This window comes from Drosophila subobscura, chromosome O (assembly GCF_008121235.1).
Source record: "Drosophila subobscura isolate 14011-0131.10 chromosome O, UCBerk_Dsub_1.0, whole genome shotgun sequence".
In the NCBI taxonomy this organism is placed as follows: Eukaryota; Metazoa; Arthropoda; class Insecta; order Diptera; family Drosophilidae; genus Drosophila; species Drosophila subobscura.
Genome location: NC_048533.1, coordinates 13195163 through 13214032, shown reverse-complemented (window position 1 = coordinate 13214032; position 18870 = coordinate 13195163). Strand labels below are relative to the sequence as shown.

The 18870-nt window shown below is 44.6% G+C and overlaps 3 protein-coding genes and 1 long non-coding RNA gene across 4 annotated transcripts; 2 read left to right on the top strand and 2 right to left on the bottom strand.

The window, feature by feature from the left end:
• Positions 1-6096: 6096 nt before the first annotated feature.
• Positions 6097-6568, bottom strand: LOC117898977 (transcription initiation factor IIA subunit 2-like). Its single transcript, XM_034808718.1, has 2 exons — positions 6438-6568; positions 6097-6378 (listed from the first exon to the last, which is right to left on the bottom strand). The coding sequence occupies exons 1-2, from the start codon at positions 6507-6509 to the stop codon at positions 6097-6099; spliced, it is 354 nt and encodes a 117-aa protein (XP_034664609.1). The 5' UTR covers positions 6510-6568.
• A 514-nt stretch (positions 6569-7082) lies between these two features.
• Positions 7083-7988, top strand: LOC117896647 (protein lifeguard 1). Its single transcript, XM_034805094.1, has one exon. It carries the CDS (start codon positions 7131-7133, stop codon positions 7923-7925), a length of 795 nt encoding a protein of 264 aa, XP_034660985.1. The 5' UTR covers positions 7083-7130; the 3' UTR covers positions 7926-7988.
• Positions 7989-16538: 8550 nt separating this feature from the next.
• LOC117896437 lies at positions 16539-17062 on the bottom strand. The gene is made up of 2 exons (XR_004649032.1): positions 16954-17062; positions 16539-16915 (listed from the first exon to the last, which is right to left on the bottom strand). It is a non-coding gene; the product is annotated as an uncharacterized LOC117896437 (long non-coding RNA).
• Positions 16962-18218, top strand: LOC117896436. The gene is made up of 2 exons (XM_034804764.1): positions 16962-17192; positions 17652-18218. The coding sequence occupies exons 1-2, from the start codon at positions 17184-17186 to the stop codon at positions 18102-18104; spliced, it is 462 nt and encodes a 153-aa protein (XP_034660655.1). The 5' UTR covers positions 16962-17183; the 3' UTR covers positions 18105-18218.
• Positions 18219-18870: the final 652 nt, after the last annotated feature.

The following is an 18870-nucleotide window of genomic DNA, read 5'->3' as shown; positions in this document are numbered from 1 at the left end:
AAGTGACGATCCACCCCCAGGTCAGTCAGTGCCTCTGTGATGGCTCCCGGTATGACGTTGTTAAAAGCTCCCTCAATGTCTAGGAAAGCGATTAGGGAGTATTCTTTGACGTGAAGAGATTTCTCTACCGCCGAGATTACTTCATGGAGTGCCGTTTCCGTGGATTTCCCTTTTCGGTAGGCATGTTGAGCGCCTGACAGCCACTGAGGTTTAATGGTTTTCCTCAGCTGCAGCCCGACTAGTCTTTCAAAGGTTTTAAGAAGGAAGGACGATAGACTTATTGGTCTGAAGTCTTTTGGGGTTGTGTGAGAGGGTTTTCCTGCCTTGGGTATAAAGACTATTTTAGCCTTTAGCCAAGCGCGGGGATTTTTCCCACTGTCAGTATCTTCCTGAAGATACTTTGCAGCCAGTTGATGGCCACGTCCCCGGCTTTTTGTAGCTGAGCCGGAATGACTTGGTCCGGGCCAGGCGATTTGTAGGATTTAAAGCTGTTTACTGCCCAGCTTATATTCCGTTTTGTGAGGATGTGCCCCATCGAGGTTTCCGGGCCTTCACTTGGGGTGTCTGCCGGCTCGATGGTCGTACACCCAGGAAAGTGAGTTTCGAGAAGAATGTGTAGGGAGTCCTCGCTAGAGTTTGTCCACGTACCATCAGTTCTCTTGAGATATCCCACCGAGGGGATGTTTTTGACAGGACCTTGCGTAGCCTTGCGGCTTCTGACGTGTCCTCAATTTCGAGCAAAAAATTTATGCCAAGAGGCCCTTTTTGCTCTCCTTGTTTCTTTTTTGTAAAGGGTTAGCTTACTTTTGTAATTTTCCCAGTGCGCTACCTCGCTGCTGCTTTTGGCTCTGTTAAAGAGAGTCCTGCAGTCTTTCCGGAGGGTATCTATATGTTTAGACCACCAGGGGGGTTTCTTTTTCCCTCTTGGTTTGGTCGAGGGGCAAGCTGTCATGAAGGCCTTATTGCAAGCTTCCGTGAAATTGTCCACAAGACGATTAAGATCGTCTTGTGTATCCGGGCATTTTGGGGCTAGGGGGGGGAGTAATTCCTCCATTTTTGCGCTATACGTATCCCAGTTGGTTTTCTTGGGTTTACATAGCTAGTGGGTATGGTGCTTTCGAGCGATAGGGTTGTCTCGATGTACCTGTGGTCGGAGAAGGAGTGGTCCTCTAGGACTCTCCAACTTTTATAGTGTCTAACAGTTTGTGAGATAACAGAGTGAGGTCAATAACCTCTTGGCGGTTTTTATAATGAAAGTGGGGTCATTACCCCGATTTCCAATAAATAGGTTGGAGTTAAGGATGAAGCTAAAAAAAGTGACTCACCCCTTACATTTGTATCCGAGCTCCCCATTGGGTGTGGTGAGCGTTGGCATCGCAGCCTATTAGTAGGCTTGTGTCCGACCTCTCGCTATCGCTGACAATCTTGCGAACGAGGTCACTGGGAGGATCGCTTTCCTCATGAGCCATGTAGGACGACACCAGGTTCAGGCGTGTCCCTTGTAGCTCTAGGCTGGCCGCCGTGTTGTCGCCGTTGCTAAAGTTGTGGAGCAGAAAGATATTTAAGTGCTTTCTTGCTAATATGCAGGTTCTTATTTTACCTTCCGTTTGGGCTACAATTAGGTTGTAGTCCTTTGTCGCTAATCCACAGACCCTGCCTCCTACCACCCAGGGCTCTTGGATTAGGACTATGTCTCCTCCGCTCGCGACTAAGCGGAGTATAAGAGCAGCGGATGCTGCTTTACAGTGGTGGAGATTTATCTGCAGAAGCCTCAGAGACTTCATTAGAAACATTCTCCACCACTGTTATATCGGCGCCTGAGTCGTCGAGGATATCGTCCCGACACATCGCCTCAAAGTCGAGCAGCAGCTCCGTCTCCGAGGAGTAGCTCTCTAGGGCCGGCTCCGGCTCCGGGTCTACTTCCGGTGCCTCGATCTCCGAGGCAACGTCCTGCTCAACTGGTTTGTTGGCAGAACGCGCCTCGGCCGCTGCATCCGACTTGTAGACCTTCATGGTCACCGAGCTGAACCCGAAGTTGAGCTCTCCCCTGGCTGCCTCGATCGGGGCTAGCGATTCCTTGTTCAGGATCACTACCGCCTGGTTTGTGGGGCCCTTTGATGCCTCCACTTTAGCCACCTTCCAGTCTGAGGTTGGCAGTGTGGGGTTGCATCTCTGCAACATCGTTAGGATCCGCTCGGGCTCCTTGAAAGTGGCCGGTACCCATATACGGGCTCTGGGCCTACTTGGCACCTCGCTCCAGTCTACAGCGACGAGCTTCGCCCCTGCGTAGACCTCACCGATTTGCGCCACCGCAGCTTTGTATAGCTTCACGGAGCGCTCATCCTCGCAGGCTACCACTTTTATATTACCCTGGAACCATCCCATGTCCTTGCAGACTGGGGGTGGCCCGGGATCCTTCTCTAGAAGCTCGAAGCAGCGGTCGGCCAGTGCCGCTTCCACCCACTTCCATTGGCTTCTGGGTATTTTCCCCTCCGCGCTGCCTTTATCGAGAACGCCTATCAGCGTCCTCTCCTTGGCAATCTGCGCGAAGGATACGTTAGGTAGAATCCTGGATCGCTTCGCGGCAGGTCCGGGCGTCTCTTGAGAGCGTTGCCTCTTCTGTTGTGCGGCCACCTTCTGTGGCTCCACACTGAAGTTGGGCAACACCGTCGAGGCCCATTCTACTTTCTTCAGCCAGTCTGCTGTCGGACTGACTTCTTGGCTGGCGTTCTGCCGACGGAGTATGTGCCCAGCACTTCTCTTTTCGGTGACCCAAAGGCAGACTCTGAATAAACCCAAGTGGACAGCATCCTGTGGTAAAGAGCGTCTTAAAGTATTCCATTTATAAAGGATTCAATGACCATATAATAGAGTTTATAGTAAGAGAGAAAAACTTCTCACTTCATGACATTTCACACAGATTTTCCTGCTCCATTGTTGAATTTAATATTATTGTTCCCAGAAGCTATTCTTTCATCACTTTCAATGTGCTAGTATTTAACACTTAGCAATCGTTTTGTTTAAAGCTTAGAGCTGTCCTTAATTATCACCAAACAACAAAGGCAAGAGACGGAAATACTTGGAAAAACTTTCCAAAAATTAAAACTAATTGTTGCACCGAGCAGCAGCGCTCCTGCTGATGCATCAAAAAGAATAAAGCGACTCGACAACTGCTGGTGCAGTTGCTCCTCATGGAGGTTCTTGCCCCTGGGCGTATTGTAAATTTTAATGACCGCGACAAAGGGTTAAGGATGGTACCCGACCAGAGCTGGGACCTGTCCCGGTGCCGCCTCTCTGCAATGAGCAAAAATTCAACAATGACAAAAAAACAAACAGAAAAAAACCAGCGAAAATAAAACCAGAGTGAAAATAAAATATTCCATAATAATGCATAAAATAAAGGAAATGGGGGGCCTCGGCAGTCGAGACTCGAAAAGAATTGAGTTCTCTCCGCATAAAATTCACACGAAACACGGAACGACGCCTGGTCTGGAGTGGAGTAGAGTGGAGTGTTGTTCTCCATAAAATAAATGCGAATGTTGGGATGGAGTGGGATGGGCTGGGTGAATACACAAGTACGGAGGAGTACCACGGATATTGTCAACGACATTACTTGTGGATATTTTTTGGGTTGCTGCTGCTGGGGCTGCTGGGGCTGCTGCTGCTGCTGTTGGGGCTGTGGCGCACTTTATATCAACTTTAAATCCGCAAAATGAGTTTTTCTTGTGGATTTGCATAGATTAAACTGCAATGTCTCTCTACCCTCTACTCCACTCTACTCTACTTTAAGTATGCACAACACAATATACAAGTATTAGGAATTATATACCTAATATTTTTTGGTGCCGGACACTGGTCGTTGGTCAGAGTTCCTCGCTGTTGTTGTTGGTTGTTGGCTACCTCGTTATGGGTTGTTTGGCAAGTATTTGTTAAGCCAGAATCACTGGCTCGTGTCCCATTTGCCTTTTTTCTCATTTTTGGGATTCTGTTGAACTTCTGGCCAACATTTTGCTGTTGGCTTTCGGTCTTTTGTCATCGATTTTGTGGTTCAACTGCGTTTTGTGGCCACTCCTGACAGCCATTCCTTTCTGCTCTGCGATTCTTTAGTTTTTGGCGGTACTTTTTTGTTTTTGGGGGGCTCGGGCAAAACTTTTTGTCGCTTGAAAACTCATTTAAAGTTTGGAAAGTGTTGATAGATGGCTGGCAGCCAGCCAGCCAGGCAGCCACGCCCCTGTGGGCGCACCCTGTCTTAGAAGTTGCCCATTCCCCCTGCGGACGATTTTTGCCCTGTTCTGTTTTGGCTAAGGCTGTTTTCATTAGCCCAGTCTCAGTCCCAGTCCCAGTCCCCGACCCCCGAGGATTAGGCTGACACGTGACGCACTTCAGCTTTGGGGCTCTGCTCACTTGCCTCTCCCTCCTCAAAAATAAAAATAAAACATCAAAAAAAGAGACAAAAAACTTGTTGATAGTTGTTTGACAAAAGCTTAGGGCTTGCCAGGTGGTTGGGACGGGGAGGGGACTGGAACCGATTCACTTTAAAAAGCAACACGTGTCGTGCTGGAGTCAGAACCTGGCCCAGTCCTGGGGCATGGCCCCACTAAATGGCACTTTGATTGATGTGTGGCACAAAAGTGTCTGGGCACACCGTCACTTTCCAAATTCCGGAGCAATTGACGGGCCACATGCGATAAAAAGGGAAAACAGCAACCCAGCTTTTGGGCCAACTGTCAACTCAGTTTGTGTGGAGGATTCCCCTAATTTCGTACCACACATGGAAGAATTATAAAAGGCTTTTTATGTCGAGCTCCGAGAGTGTCCTGTCCGGAGCTATGTAGTTGCCGTAGAACCACGTCAAAATGGGGAGCCAGGCAATCAGAAAATGCCAAGTGCACTCCTCCATCGGTTCCAACGGCCACTCCAGCCCCACAAAGGAGCTGAAAATACTGAAAAGCATTTTCGTTTCCGTCCGACCAACAAAAATGGACGAAAAAATGCTCTCAATTTGTTGCTGAATTAAGCCAAGGCGCAGAAGCGAGTGAGAGAGTGCTACATGGGGTCGGGTGGTCGGTAGGGGGGTGGCATTCAGCCTGAGTTTTTGGGGTCTCTGAGCACCACCTGTTGTAGTTTTTGTTGCTTTTGTTAATCTGATGGTAGCCAAGATCAAGCCATAAACTATTGACCCACTCAGCAAAGAGATTGTGGATGAAAGTCCTCGCAGAGCCTCGAGTGAAGTCAAAGTTCTGTGGAGGCGAGCAGACAGCCACTTTCAGCCTTTCATCTTGATGGTATTTTTGTCTGGAAAACTAAACATTAAGCACCATAGAAGCAATTGGTTTTTGTTTGTTTTCGTTCTTCAATAGCATTAATAAGGAAAGCAGTTCAGTTGCAGACAGTTGCTGGGAATCTCCAGTATCTTATGTAACTTTATTAAAGCCCTCGAACTGCTTTCCTGGTCACAGCATGAAGCAGGGTATCTATTACTACCCAATCTATAAGCTCTTCGTCGTGGCCAAGATTTGAGTTTTCTACAAAATTGTTCAAATAGTTCGAGTTGTTGAATGGCCCAGGGCCCCGCTTGTCACAAAGCAACTGGAGTAAGCTCTTGGTTTGGGAGCCACTCGATCTAATGATCTGAAGTAGTCAGGTCATTTAATTTCTAAGAAAGTTCTATCTAAATGCAGCCACAGACTCATTTATTTCATAATTTATTTTGTTGCGCCATGCACTTTTATCAGGGATGATTTTCTGTGACTCCATATCGATACCATACTATCGAAACTACTCTGAAGTGCAACCCTGAGAGTTGTTGCAGCGCCTGCTAATTTTTATTAAATTCCAATAAAAATATTCAGAGGCAAAGCAAACAAGACAAATAAGATGAAAGCCCAAGAATCGCAGTAGCAAAATGTAGATTAAAAAAAATAGATGCACAACCCTAAAAGCGTGGCCAGGCTCTGTCTCTTTCTACAGAGGCTCTCTGTCTTGATAGAGAACAACACATAGACACAAATACCACCATTTTCTTTCCACTTAATACAAATAAATGAGAGATGCACGAAACTGAAATATTATTTTATTTAATGAACAGTTATTTCGTTAAGCATTTTCTTCATTGAACAATAATTTCTTGTTTGTCTTCTCCTCCTTGGCTACGCAGGCTACAATTTTCACTTTGTCGACCTGGAGGACTTTTTCTTTCTCGCGGAATTCCACATCTTTCAGCTTGAGGGTCCACACATTGTCGCACATTTGGTATGATTGCAGCTTCGTAGCCTTAAAGGCGAGTTGCGACTTGGCTTTCTGCTTGAGGCCCTCGTTCATGCTCTTGTCGTACTGAAAGAGCACCGTGCGGGCCAGGGCTGGGGTCATTTCGCCCTTCTGCAACGGCGGAAGGCAAGAATTAATATAACTTGCAGAAATTCAGCATTTGCACTTACCTGAACGAGTTCGTCGAGAGTCTCCTGCAGCGTGGCGCCCAGGGTGGACGTGCGGTACAGCTGATAGGCCATTATGATCTTGCTTTTCTGGAGAAATTACTTAAAACGTTTTCTAATTGCAAGTGCTCAAGCTCGACTGCGGGGTCTAGAAAAATTTGACAAATTTAGGGATGTGACAAGTTGATATCGATATGCGCAACTGAGTCAAAAGGTGGTTGCTATGTAACTTAATATCGCCTGTAAATTAAAATAAATTGATGTTTATAAGCTTGTGAAACTGTTAACTGATGTATGCTGTGGATTTTGCTACCGTTTATTTACTGTAAAATGCTTTTGCGTTCACCAGGATAATCTTCTCAACGTCTTATCTGGCTTGTATGAGCATTTGCCCTGCTCCCGATGTTTGCTGCGCAGATCGCCTGCATAGTTGGGTGTCTCTCCTGTGCCTGGCGCTTGTACATTTGTCCAAATCGGAGCTTCTATTCACAGTCGGCGCCTTTTACCGCCGGAAGACTCAAATGCAGAGTTTGTTGGCCAGCAGATACCGCATTGATATATCACAGGCAACTATCAAAAACGACTTTAAGCCAAATCAAATCATCTCCGACTTTCCAATCAACATTTGATTCGTTTTCTCATTTCAAACCTGGGAGCTAAACACTCAGGAACAAACAAAACAAATAATTATTAACAATGCAAGTGGCCAGTCAACCCATTCAGTACGGAAATCTGGGAGGACAGCAAGCGGAGCTGCTCCCCATGGGGCCATTCGGATCGTATGGCTCTGGCGATCCCGAGGGTCAGCCGAAGAACATTGGATTCAACGATGACAGCATCCGACGTGGATTCATACGCAAGGTTTACCTCATACTGATGGCCCAACTGGTGGCCACCTTCGGAGCCGTCTCGATCTTTGTGTTCAACGATAACGTCAAGATGTACGCCCTGCTGAATGGATGGGTGTTCTGGTTGGCGCTGCTGCTGATGGTGGCCACGCTGCTGGGGCTGGTGTGCAGCGAGAGTCTGCGCCGCCAGACGCCGCAGAACTTCATCTTCCTGGGCGGCTTCACCGTGGCTCAGTCCCTGCTGCTGGGCGTATCGGCCTGTCGCTTTGCTCCCGCAGAGGTCCTGATGGCTGTGGGCATCACGGCTGCTGTCTGCCTGGCCCTCACATTGTTCGCCATGCAGACAAAGTACGACTTCACCATGATGGGTGGCCTGCTCATCACACTGCTGGTGATTCTCTTGATCTTTGGCCTTGTGGCTGCGTTTGTGGGTGGCAGCACGCTCATCACCCTCATCTACGCCTCGGCCAGCGCCTTGCTGTTCTCCATGTACCTGATCTACGACACACAACTGATGATGGGTGGCCGCCACCGTTACTCCATCAGTCCCGAGGAGTATATCTTTGCTGCCCTGAATCTATACCTGGACATAATCAACATCTTCATGGACATTCTGGCCATAATTGGAGGCTCAGACAACTGACAGAAACAATCATCCATTAACTGTAAACTGTTTAAATATGCTGCCAGCTTTTGGGTTTCATATCGATAATTCACTTACACATAATTTGCCAATAAATCAAATTGTGCAGCATTAATTGATGCTCGTTTACTCGTTTTCGAGTCGTTTGGGTTGGGGGTTTGGTCGGGCATAAATTACAACTATTACACGACAACAGGTGCACACACAGACACACAGCTTCCCCCTGCGCATCTTCATTGTCAATTAAGTTATTAGTTCAGAGCAATAAAACTGTCAAGGCCATAACAATATTAACATAAAGCCTACATAAATTGAACGAAACTTTCGCAATAAATGTATCTACAAATGTCTAGAGAGTGCGTGGCTGTGGGTTGAGTGTCGCTGACAGCAGCAGTCCGGTGCGAAGGAGACTTGCCGCTTGGTCAAACAAATCAAGTGAACTGGGGAGCAACATCTGGCCAGGGTATACATTTAATTAACAATTGACAGTCGCCTGACAGTTGGCTAAGCACACAAAAGAACCCGAGGGACAGGCATTATACAAATGCGAGACAGATAGGGCTATCAGATATCGATGGTGCTGAGTGGTTCCGCTGCGGAGCTGCAATGGGAATAAGAGAGCAGTTTAATAATAAAAAAATATATATTAAGGCTATCCACAGAGCATTTACCAAGAATATTTGTATGCATGCAAATCTACAAAATAATCCCTAGAAAACCCAGCAATAATATCTATCAAACTACCCATAAAATCCGCTTGTAAAAACTAGTTCCAACTCTGGAACCCAATGAGACAGCACTAATAAGACCTGCACACGAAGAGAAATGACCCCAAAAAGTTTGCGGTTTTGGCCATCAATAAAAGTTGGCTGGCGCATTGACATCCGAACACATCCCCCCATCCACATATGAGCATCCGCATTCGAATCCGCACCTTATCTGCTCGCACGACCATGACCATGATCCCTGGCCGCAGTAAAGGTTCTTTTTGCTACGGGCCAACATTTCCATCGTTTGGGTTTTGCTCCTGTATAGTTTTACGTACGAGTATCTGGGTGTTTTTTGTGTGTGGACAGTTTTGTTTCCTGTCAATGCTTCTGTCACTTTTCACACGTGTACTTGCATGCACATATTTACCGAGAGGAAAAGGCCAAAAGGGCGCCCGCATTTTTGTTGTCACGTTTGTGGTTTATGTACACATTGCCCGGTCGGAAAAGCGGAAAAGTATCCCGAAACTAACTGTGATTCATGTTAAACATGCGCTTTTCCTCCACACACACACACCCCAACACTCACAAATACACTCACTCATGTGTAATGCGAATACGTGGAGTCATGTGGGTGTCCGCCCCCATATCTGGCATTCTGCACCCGCATCCCCCATTCTGCACCCGCATTCATACGTAACTTGCATAAAGGCAACACTCACAGAAAAGTTTACGCTTATGGCCGACATACAGAACGCTTTTATTTCTACTTCAGTTTTAGCTGTCCTTTTTTACAGCTTTCGGGAACTTTTGCATATGTTTTGCAAACAGCAAGACAGAGAGACAGCCATGGAGAAACTATGTATTATGAATATTATATTTAGGACATGTTGCAAGTGCGTTAATGAGTTTTTTGTGCTCGTTTAGTCGCCCATAGAACTCAACCGACCTCCAGCTGTAGCCATTAATCACAAAGCTCACCCACTGACAGGCGCACAGGCGGACGAGACTGACGAAGGAACTGGCCAAAGTTGACACAGATTTGACCCGTAAGGGCTTTAGCTAAAGGAAGTTTAGACTCTAGCTTACATGATAGTTGAAAGTGGATATTGTTGGCATTAGCTTAGGGTTCAATGCACCATTAACTGTGAAGTTTACTTTAAGATAAACTACGCCACTAATATATTTGAATATAAACTCATTCATAATCGCTGGTAATTCCGTAATTGATTCGGGCAAACATAGTTCTTGCATTACAAAAGTTAACAAACTGTCAGAACTATTCACTTAAGTCAATTATTGAGTTATGCTAGAAATAGATTTGGCTTGACTTGAACATTTAATTGGTTGTCAAGAAAGGTCAGTACTCAAAGGGTTGGGGTAAATAGAATTGTTAGCTACCGATTAGGAAATTGAATAATCAATGGAGTAGAGCCAAGAATAAATGGTCTTTTTGGGTAAATTTCATTTCACACACTCTCTCATTGGATCATGCCTTATGGAATATCCTTATAGTTGTGGGGTTTACACTCTGCAAACCAATTAACCCATCGAATGATTGCGGAACTGAATCAGCACCCCAGATTTATCAAACATCCATCAAATGTTGAGGCAAAAGTGAGCTGCAGTTTTGGCAAAAGTAAATTTACACACATTCACACATTTATATGTATACATTCATATGTACATATCTTTGATGTTAGCAAAAATTCAGTTTCCTTGTGGAATTTTTGGAGGAATTTCCGTTTGCAGTCTGGTGTTCGCCTACCGATGTCCGAAATCAATACAAACTCGGACTCAATCAAACATTTCCCCATCTGCATTCCGGTTCAGTGCTCTCTGTTTTTGCTCCAGCACGTTGTTTGCCATTTGCCCAATCACAGATTTTTCTTTTTATCAATTTTCACCGAACTCTTTTACAGTTCCCCTCCTCAGTCTGGATGTCCTCTGTCTCTCTCTCTCTTTCGGACCAGTGCACTGTGCAGTTTATTTTGCAATCAAATTGTTTTTATCACATCCGCACAACTAAACTGTAAACATTTGCAAGCAACACTTTTGCCAGTTCCGGGCTTTCCCTGAAAAAATGGTCCCTCTAAATCTAGAAAAAACGAGGAGGAACGTTGTGAGACGCGTCTTAAGCCGCGTCACAACTCTTATACCCGGTACTCAGTACTACATCTGCAACTTAGCGGTTATTTGTCAAATTTTACATTTTCTCTTCATCTGTCATCTACATCAACAACACTACTCACGCCAACACGCTCCTTTAGCTCGCCACCCTCCCCTAGAGACACACACTGCAGAGTCAGGGCAGAGGCAGCGGCAGAGTCGTGGCAGAAGATGAGTCAGAGACGTGTCAGGGGAAGAGGCCTCTGCCACTGCGCGAAGCAGAGTGTGAATGAGAGAATGTGTAAAAGCAACAAAAGCTGCTGGACAGGGTGGGTTTAGCCACTGCAACTTAATTTCTTCATTGTGGCCATAATAATGATCCAATCGGATCCTAATTTGGTGATCAGATAGATATGGTCATTCCCTACGGAATGGCGTTTTTAGTTTTCTTTTATCTTTAAAATTGTAGATTTGGGAGGTTTTCGCCCTTTTGCGGGGGCGGAAGAGGGCGTGGCTCATTTTTGAAATACACTTGTAACAGTGTGAGCATACAGAAGTCTGGATGCAAAATTTGGTGGCTCTAGCTTTTATGGTCTCTGAGATCCAGGCGCTCAACAAGACGGACGGACAGACGGACAGACGGACAGACGGACAGACAGACATGGCTCAATCGACTCGGCTATTGATGCTGATCAAGAATATATATACTTTATGGGGTCGGAGACGTTTCCTTCTGTGCGTTACATACAACCGTTATGTGCACAAATACAATATACCCTATTTACTCTTCGAGTACCGGGTATAAAAAGTATAGGGAAATGCAAAAATGAATATGATGCAGGGCCCAGGAGTGGATTCACAGCTGGAGAGTTTGAGTATGTTTATGATTATAACAGCTGCTTTCAATGATGTTTATATACCCAGTGGATATCCCACAGCCATGGATATATAATATCTAACTTTAGAGGATGACGTGTCACACTTCCTATTTCCAGATCTACACTTACTCCATTCTGCAATCAGAATAATGGTGCCTATAGCGTGACACAACTCATCCTATGATAAATATCATTTAAAAGATCAAATTTGCACTCTCCCAAAGCTAATGTACCAACAATAAATAAGTCATTAAATGGTCACATCCCATTTCAAACCAATCCGCCCCTGGACACAGAAAGGCTGGCACGCAAAGCAAAATAGAAGAAGAGAATGATAAAAAAGAAAAAATCCAACCAGAGGAACTGCAACAAAAAATTAGAAAAAACGAACAGTGGGAAGAGGAGACGACCGACACACAGTTAGAGAGCGAAAGAGAGGGGCGCTACAAATTGTATCGATGAAGGCAAAGAAATTTGCAATCAAAGTTGAGAGAGATTCTGCTGCTCGTCTACACATCCGGGGTATTTTTTCTGTAGTTTGCAGTTGTTTGGTTTTTGGCCACATTTAACTTGAGTTTGCGGAACGCTGCAAGATTGAAAATCAAACCGAGGGCGAAAATCAATTAATGGCTCGGCGGGGAAAACAGTTGCAAAGCTCCGCTTCGCTCCCACTAATTGTTGGTTGAAAAGTTGGCAAACAAGTGCTGTGAATGGAATGGAGGAGGGTATTGTGTGGAAATTCATGAAAATTTCAATCGCTTTTCATTTTGCGGTAAGCTGCTTAAATGCGCCTTTGATCCACAGAGTGGTCGAGACCCTAGGACCCGAACCAGCATGCCCAGACCTCGACCGAAGGCAACTTTTGACCGTCAACGTGATGAGCATCGAAAGCGTATTCAAATCCAATGCCAGAAAGTGACAAACAGGCAGGAGGCAGGGAGTTCAGGGGAAGTTGGCCAAACATACAAATTGTCGAGCCGCATTTACAACGAGAACGGGGAGGTCCAGAGGGTGGCAGACAGTCGCTGGGGCAGTCATGCACACGGAGCCACAGACCCGGATTGGGCCTCGTACTTGGCCTCGGAATGGGACTGAAGCCTGAAGCTTTTGGAGCGTGGACAATTTAACAATCTTATTTATTTATGAAAGCCAAAATGCACTTCGATTGTCCGACAATGGAAGATGTGACCGAAATTCAATTTCGATCATCAACTTATTGATGGCCATTAAGCCAATTCCAAGCGCAGTCACGTGTCCACAGACTCGAGTCAATAAGCTGTGGACAAATTGCTGACCAGAACGATTTGAAGATGGCAAAAGGGATAATGAGGCAATCCTTTCTGGCATTCTAATCCATTTATTTTTTTTTTAATTATTATGTTACATATTGATCATTTTTATGAACCAATCCCCAATGGCAATCTTTTTTTTCCCAATTTAATTTAAAATTTCAAGGCGTTACAGTCTTAGCTGGGCAATTTTTCAATTAGTTTTGCGCCACACCAATCCCCTCTGTCTCGGGTTCTGATTCCCAAACTGTGTCAACCACGCCCATGGCATTTTCACGCCCACTAAAAGAAAAAAAAAAATGAGTGCAACAGCCAGCAGAAAAGGTAGCAAACAGGAGGCAGGTTAATAACCGACATGCCACGAAAAATTAATAGCAAAGCATTTAGCCAGGTTTTTGCCACTGCCACGCGACGAGGCCAAGAAGGAAATTCCCACAGCCGGCGGCAGCAGTGGGTAGTGTTGGAAATTATGCAGCAGACAGCGGCAGACACCATCAGGGGGGTGCAGAAGGGGCAGTAAATGGAAATGGAAAACTTTGACTTAATTTGCGGCCAAGAATTGGCTTTGAGAGGTGCGAGTGTGCGAGTATGCGAGTGTGAGAAGACTCGCAATTTAATTAACAGAGAGCCAGTTAGACAGTCAAACTAAGCCCGGGTACCATTCCATAAGACAAACCCCTTAAACACACACACTCAGACAGACACATGCAGAGAATGTGACCCTTGAGCCCCCTGTTGAACCCTTGTTCGACCAAAATAAAAGTGCTTCACTCAAGTGGTGCACGCAAAATAACTTAAAAGCCGCAAAGTGGCTGGCAAAAACTATTTAAGTTTATGCGATAACAACAGTTAAGAGGGTCCTTTGCCTCAGACCATCTTTCAGATACACGGAAGGGTGTCACGGGATATCTTGCATAAAAGGTAAGGATGTGTTTTGGACTTTAGAGGGTGCGAATATACTGCCTTACCCTCTACTAAATGTTCCATCTGTTTTATTTACCGCATTATTGCATACTTTCAGGCGCGGACCACATTCTCCAGTGTGCGTGTGCGTGCGTGCCTGTGTGTGTGTGTAGTGGGGAGTTAGTGTGTGTGTGCAGTTATGTAATTATGGTAATTAAAAACGCGCAGCAAACCTCGCTTGTCGGGGCTCCGCCGTTTGTCTTGTCATCGTATTTCATATTTAAGCACCTTTTGGCTTTTCCTATTTGAACAAAGCCATAGACAGAGCAGAGGCTCCCCAAACACACACAGACAGATACTTCCCTGTCACAAACACAGATACTTGCCACCCTTAAACATTCGCCATTTACATGAATAATATTACAGGGAGACAGAGAGAGAGGCCTGGTCTGTTTCCCCCAACAGAATTATGATTATTTTGTTATAAATTGTATCTGTCTCACTTTGCCAGACTCCTACACCCCACCCCACCCCACCCCACCCCACACACACACACACACAATTATCAATTAACAATGCTAATGAGGCTCCACTCTGTCTGAAAACTGTGCAATCTCCTTGTCGCGCCGAGAGGTGTTGAAACTGAAATATCCGCTTAAATCTGGCCATCGGGGATTATTGCTCTGCACTTTAACCGAAATCAAAATTTTCCACAAGAGAAAATACACATAAAATGTGTGTTTTAAATGTAAAAATAACACATCTGGATTATTTATTTCCCAATGCACAATTAATGCCTTTAAGGCTTCCGCGATTAACCTGAAACATAAAGTTTATTGCAGCTTAAAACGAACAATAAATACATATGTTAAAGATTTAAATGGCAACAGAAACCAGCGAAAGAGTTGACAGCAAAGAGCAGAAATTTTAGGCTTTATTATTTGTTTCGCTGTAAATTTAATGTTTAATATTCAATTAATGAAACTTTAGTCTTTTTTTTTTGTTTCCCCTTTTATCTTTTATGTTTTCATGTTTTTTTGCATCTTCAGGTGTGATATAATTAATACCTTTACAATAAAACTCCACAAACTTCAACAGTTTCATAACATATTGGCAAAAAAAAACACGCAAAAATATGCGAAATGTAAAAAATTGTTAACTAATTCCATTAGTAAAATGTGGATTCGAAATCCAACCAAAACATTAGCAATTCGATTCGCTTTCCTACCTTCCCCCGCTCGTTAGCGTTTAAATAAATATAAATCAGCAAAACTAATAAAATGAAAAATAAATATGTAGAAATATCAACGTGTCAGACCTTCCTGTTTATATTACAAATTATATAAAATATCAAATAGCAAATGAGGAAAAACCATAAATATGAAATGTGCATACATATGTACTGATAGTATTTATCCCATTAACAGATTGCTCTTTGTGATTTTATTAGCAAATATTTGACTTTCTTCCACTTATTGTACATCAGACAAAAAGTACCGATTGAATTTACATTTTAAACAACCAATTCAATAACCACATCAGAGTGCCCTTTCCGTACCCCTTCTATACTCTGTGTGTGTACACTGACATATTATTTTCATTACAATCAAATTTGCTCACATTGTTTGCCGTTTCGGATTAACCTTTGCCTGTGTCTCCGCACATTGATGGCCACCTAATCCCCCGCCGCAAATCCCTGAATGCTGACAATGTTACACGACACCTGTTACTCCACTACCAGCACGCATCGTTGGGGATTCCCGTTTCCCTCCCCCACTCGCACAACCGATACCATTGCTTATGGTTATGGCTTTTGGCCAGACGCATAAACCACAATTTGTGGCTAATACTGGCGCCACAAACATCGATGCCGACACCTCTCAAATCGAATCGAAAAGCTTTCCCTTTTTTTTCGACTGGTAAACAGTAGCAATAGCTTTAGAGGTATGTAGAAACAAACAAACATACTCTTAAGTATTCCACCTTTCACACGATTCCATCGAAAGCATGCGAATGGTCTCATTAGGAGCGTCCGCTTCTCGGCCCAAAAGAATAAAGCCAAAACGAAAACGAGTCCGAAACGAAAGTACAAATCAAATATGCAAAGTGCGGACACCCACTGCCGTAATGAGCAGAGTCTCTCTCCGACTCTCTTCAGATGCGCTGCAATTAATCAGTCACGAATCTATGGCCGGGCGAAATCGGGCGACAAAAATGTGTGTTTTGATTATGCGGTGATGGGTTTTCCAAACTGTAATTATTTTCTTTGGCAGTTTGTTTTCTTGCCGTTAACATTTAGGCCATAATTTCACATTTAAAGCGATTAAATTTCGCCTGTTGACAGCTCTTGTTATGTGGCTACAATTACTCTTGGTTATTTATTGTGTGTTACACTTGCAAGGGGTATGATGACTTATGGTGGCCTTCCTTTGGTAGCGGTGTGGCTCTCGTACTCGAGCTTGTAATTGATTTGCAGCTGGTCTCAGGTGCGTATGATTAATATGACAGCACTCAGCAGCAGTAGAAACTACACACAAAATGTATTTATCTTGATCGGTTGCCTCTCGTTTAAGCATAGAAATTATTCAATTATTACTTGTTAAGAAAAAAGACAAACACTCGTAAAACTATCCAGCAAATGTGCAAAACTCTTTACCAAACTCAAGGCAGCGCAAATATTTGCTAATTAAGCATTTCTACGTGCCTAAGTATACTTCTATGAGTGTCTTTTTTTTTTTTTCTGTCTAAAATATTTATTTTGCTTACCATTCAGAGGCAGTAATAATAATAAATTTGACATCACAGCATAAAATTACCGGCAACAGCTGCTGAATGTAAGCCTGGAACGAAGCCTGAGCTCATCGTGCCGCTTAAAACCAAATTGATTGAAAAACATTGTATGCTGATAGCATTGACCCGTGCGAGTCTCCGACCTACTGATCAATTAATAGCACAAATAATGAGTGATCCCCGAGCAGCAGCAGAAGCTCTTTGGCGTTGCGTTTGCACAACGTTTGCAATTTGTTGACTGAAGCTCTGCTGCTGCTCGTGACTACATGGAACTCCAGTCCCGTCCGACTCCAGAGTCAGCCTCTGCCTCTGCTCTCGAGCTTCAGCAAACAGCTACAGCTTCAGGCCCGACTTCGGTGGTAAATGAAGTTCGCTTGGCCTTGTCGCACGCCAGTCTGCCTCTGACATTTGCACGTCGCGCTTGATCGTTCCGCCGCCGCCTCCGACTCTGTGATATTTCTTTTTTAACTGGCCGAAAGAGCAAGAGCAAGAAGAGTGCCAAAAATACAAAATAAAGCCGCTTACAATATCACCAAATTACATTTTTGTCGAGCGAACTTGAGCTGTGATTTATCAAACGCAATGAAAACGGTAATTCAAAGACAAGAATCGATCCATAAAGAGTGTCGAATCACCCCAACAAAGTGTGTGTTTTGACTGGAACCGATTCCGGTTGGACACATTTCTCAATTAGCTGATTCAGATCTGCCGATCAATTCCATATAATTAGAAATGCAAATCCCCGTTTTATCGCTGTTTAAAGTTACGACTTGGTTCTATATTTTTGGCAAGATTTATCGCCAATGAGTATTAAGTAATGTCGAGCATTGATTATAGCTTTCTTCAGACTTTTTAGCACTGTTACCTCTTCTCTTTTTACCCAAGGATAATCAGGAAATTTCTCTATTCTTTTGAACCTTTCCCAACTAATTGGTTATCCTCTCTATTATACCATGAGTCATTTTTAGGCATAACTGATTTCCCGATTAGCATTTTCTCTCTCTGAAATAAGTGTCTTTCTAACAGCTTCTTTATTTTGTCTCCAACTAGCTCTCATCTTTCCTTCGACACACACTCACCTTTGTCGTGCTGCTGGTCTCCGTACAGTCATCCTGGGCAGCTCCTGCACTGCGCTTCAGCGACAATGAGCTGGATGAGCTGGAGGCATATCCCACAACGCCCAGTCAAGTGCTGCCCATCCAGCCACTGCTCATCTATCCGCAGCAACGTGCAAATCTCTACCAGGCACGCACCCTGGGGGGCAACGATGACAGGGACATCATTTTCGTGAAGCTGCTGCAGGACAAGTCCAGCGGCTACCGGCCCAAGCAGCAGCGCCTTGTAATGGAGGAGGAGAAGCCCTCGCAGCGCAAGGAGCTGGGCCTGAAGGACTTCTTCTACGTGAAGGCCCGCACCAACGGGCGCTTCAGTCACGAGCGCCTGAAGGTCTACAGAGTGCCCGAGTTCTATGCCATCAGTGTGTTCCGCAACGGAGATACGTAGGGAGGTGGTAGGAGCAGGGGCGAGAATTCGCTGCAACTTAACGATGCACCGAAGTAATTTAAGTTATTTTTAAGAAGCTATAAATAAATACCATACCTCAGGAATGCTTAAGTGCAACTTCTCGTTGTTGCTTCTGTGCTTGCGACGGGGGGCGCTCTGCTGAACCTCTTATCAGAGACACTTTGCGGGAGGATTTACACGCAATTTCAATTATTCATCAAACAAGGCAAAGGCGCTCCCGCTCGGATCAGTCTGCTGAATGATGGGTGTCAGCGTCGCCATCGCCTTCGCCATCAGCATCAACATTCGCATCAACATGGGCTCAGACATAAACTTTGTTGGGGGCTGGGAGCCACGTCAAGCGGCAATTAATAACTGTCACTCAATTGGCGGCTTCGGCGCACGTCGAACTAAAGCTCCAGCCTCAGCTCTCCACCTCCACCACCATCTACACTTCCATCTCCATCTCCAGCTTCGCCAGGCAGCAACAAAGAACTAATCCCTTTTGTCATTGGGCGTCACAGACCACGGGCCAAAGCATTACGTCAAAATCAAAGAAAGCAACAAAAAGCATAACAAAACATAAATCGAAATGGAAATGCTTTCTACACAAAGTCGAATTGTGAGATACACTCAAAGCAGGTGTAACTTTGATCTAACTTACCAAAGCAAACTTGACATCAACTTCCATCAAGAACGCCTATCTTTTGTAGACAGATTTGATTATTTTCTTTTATTATTATTATTTTTATTGATACACGTTCAG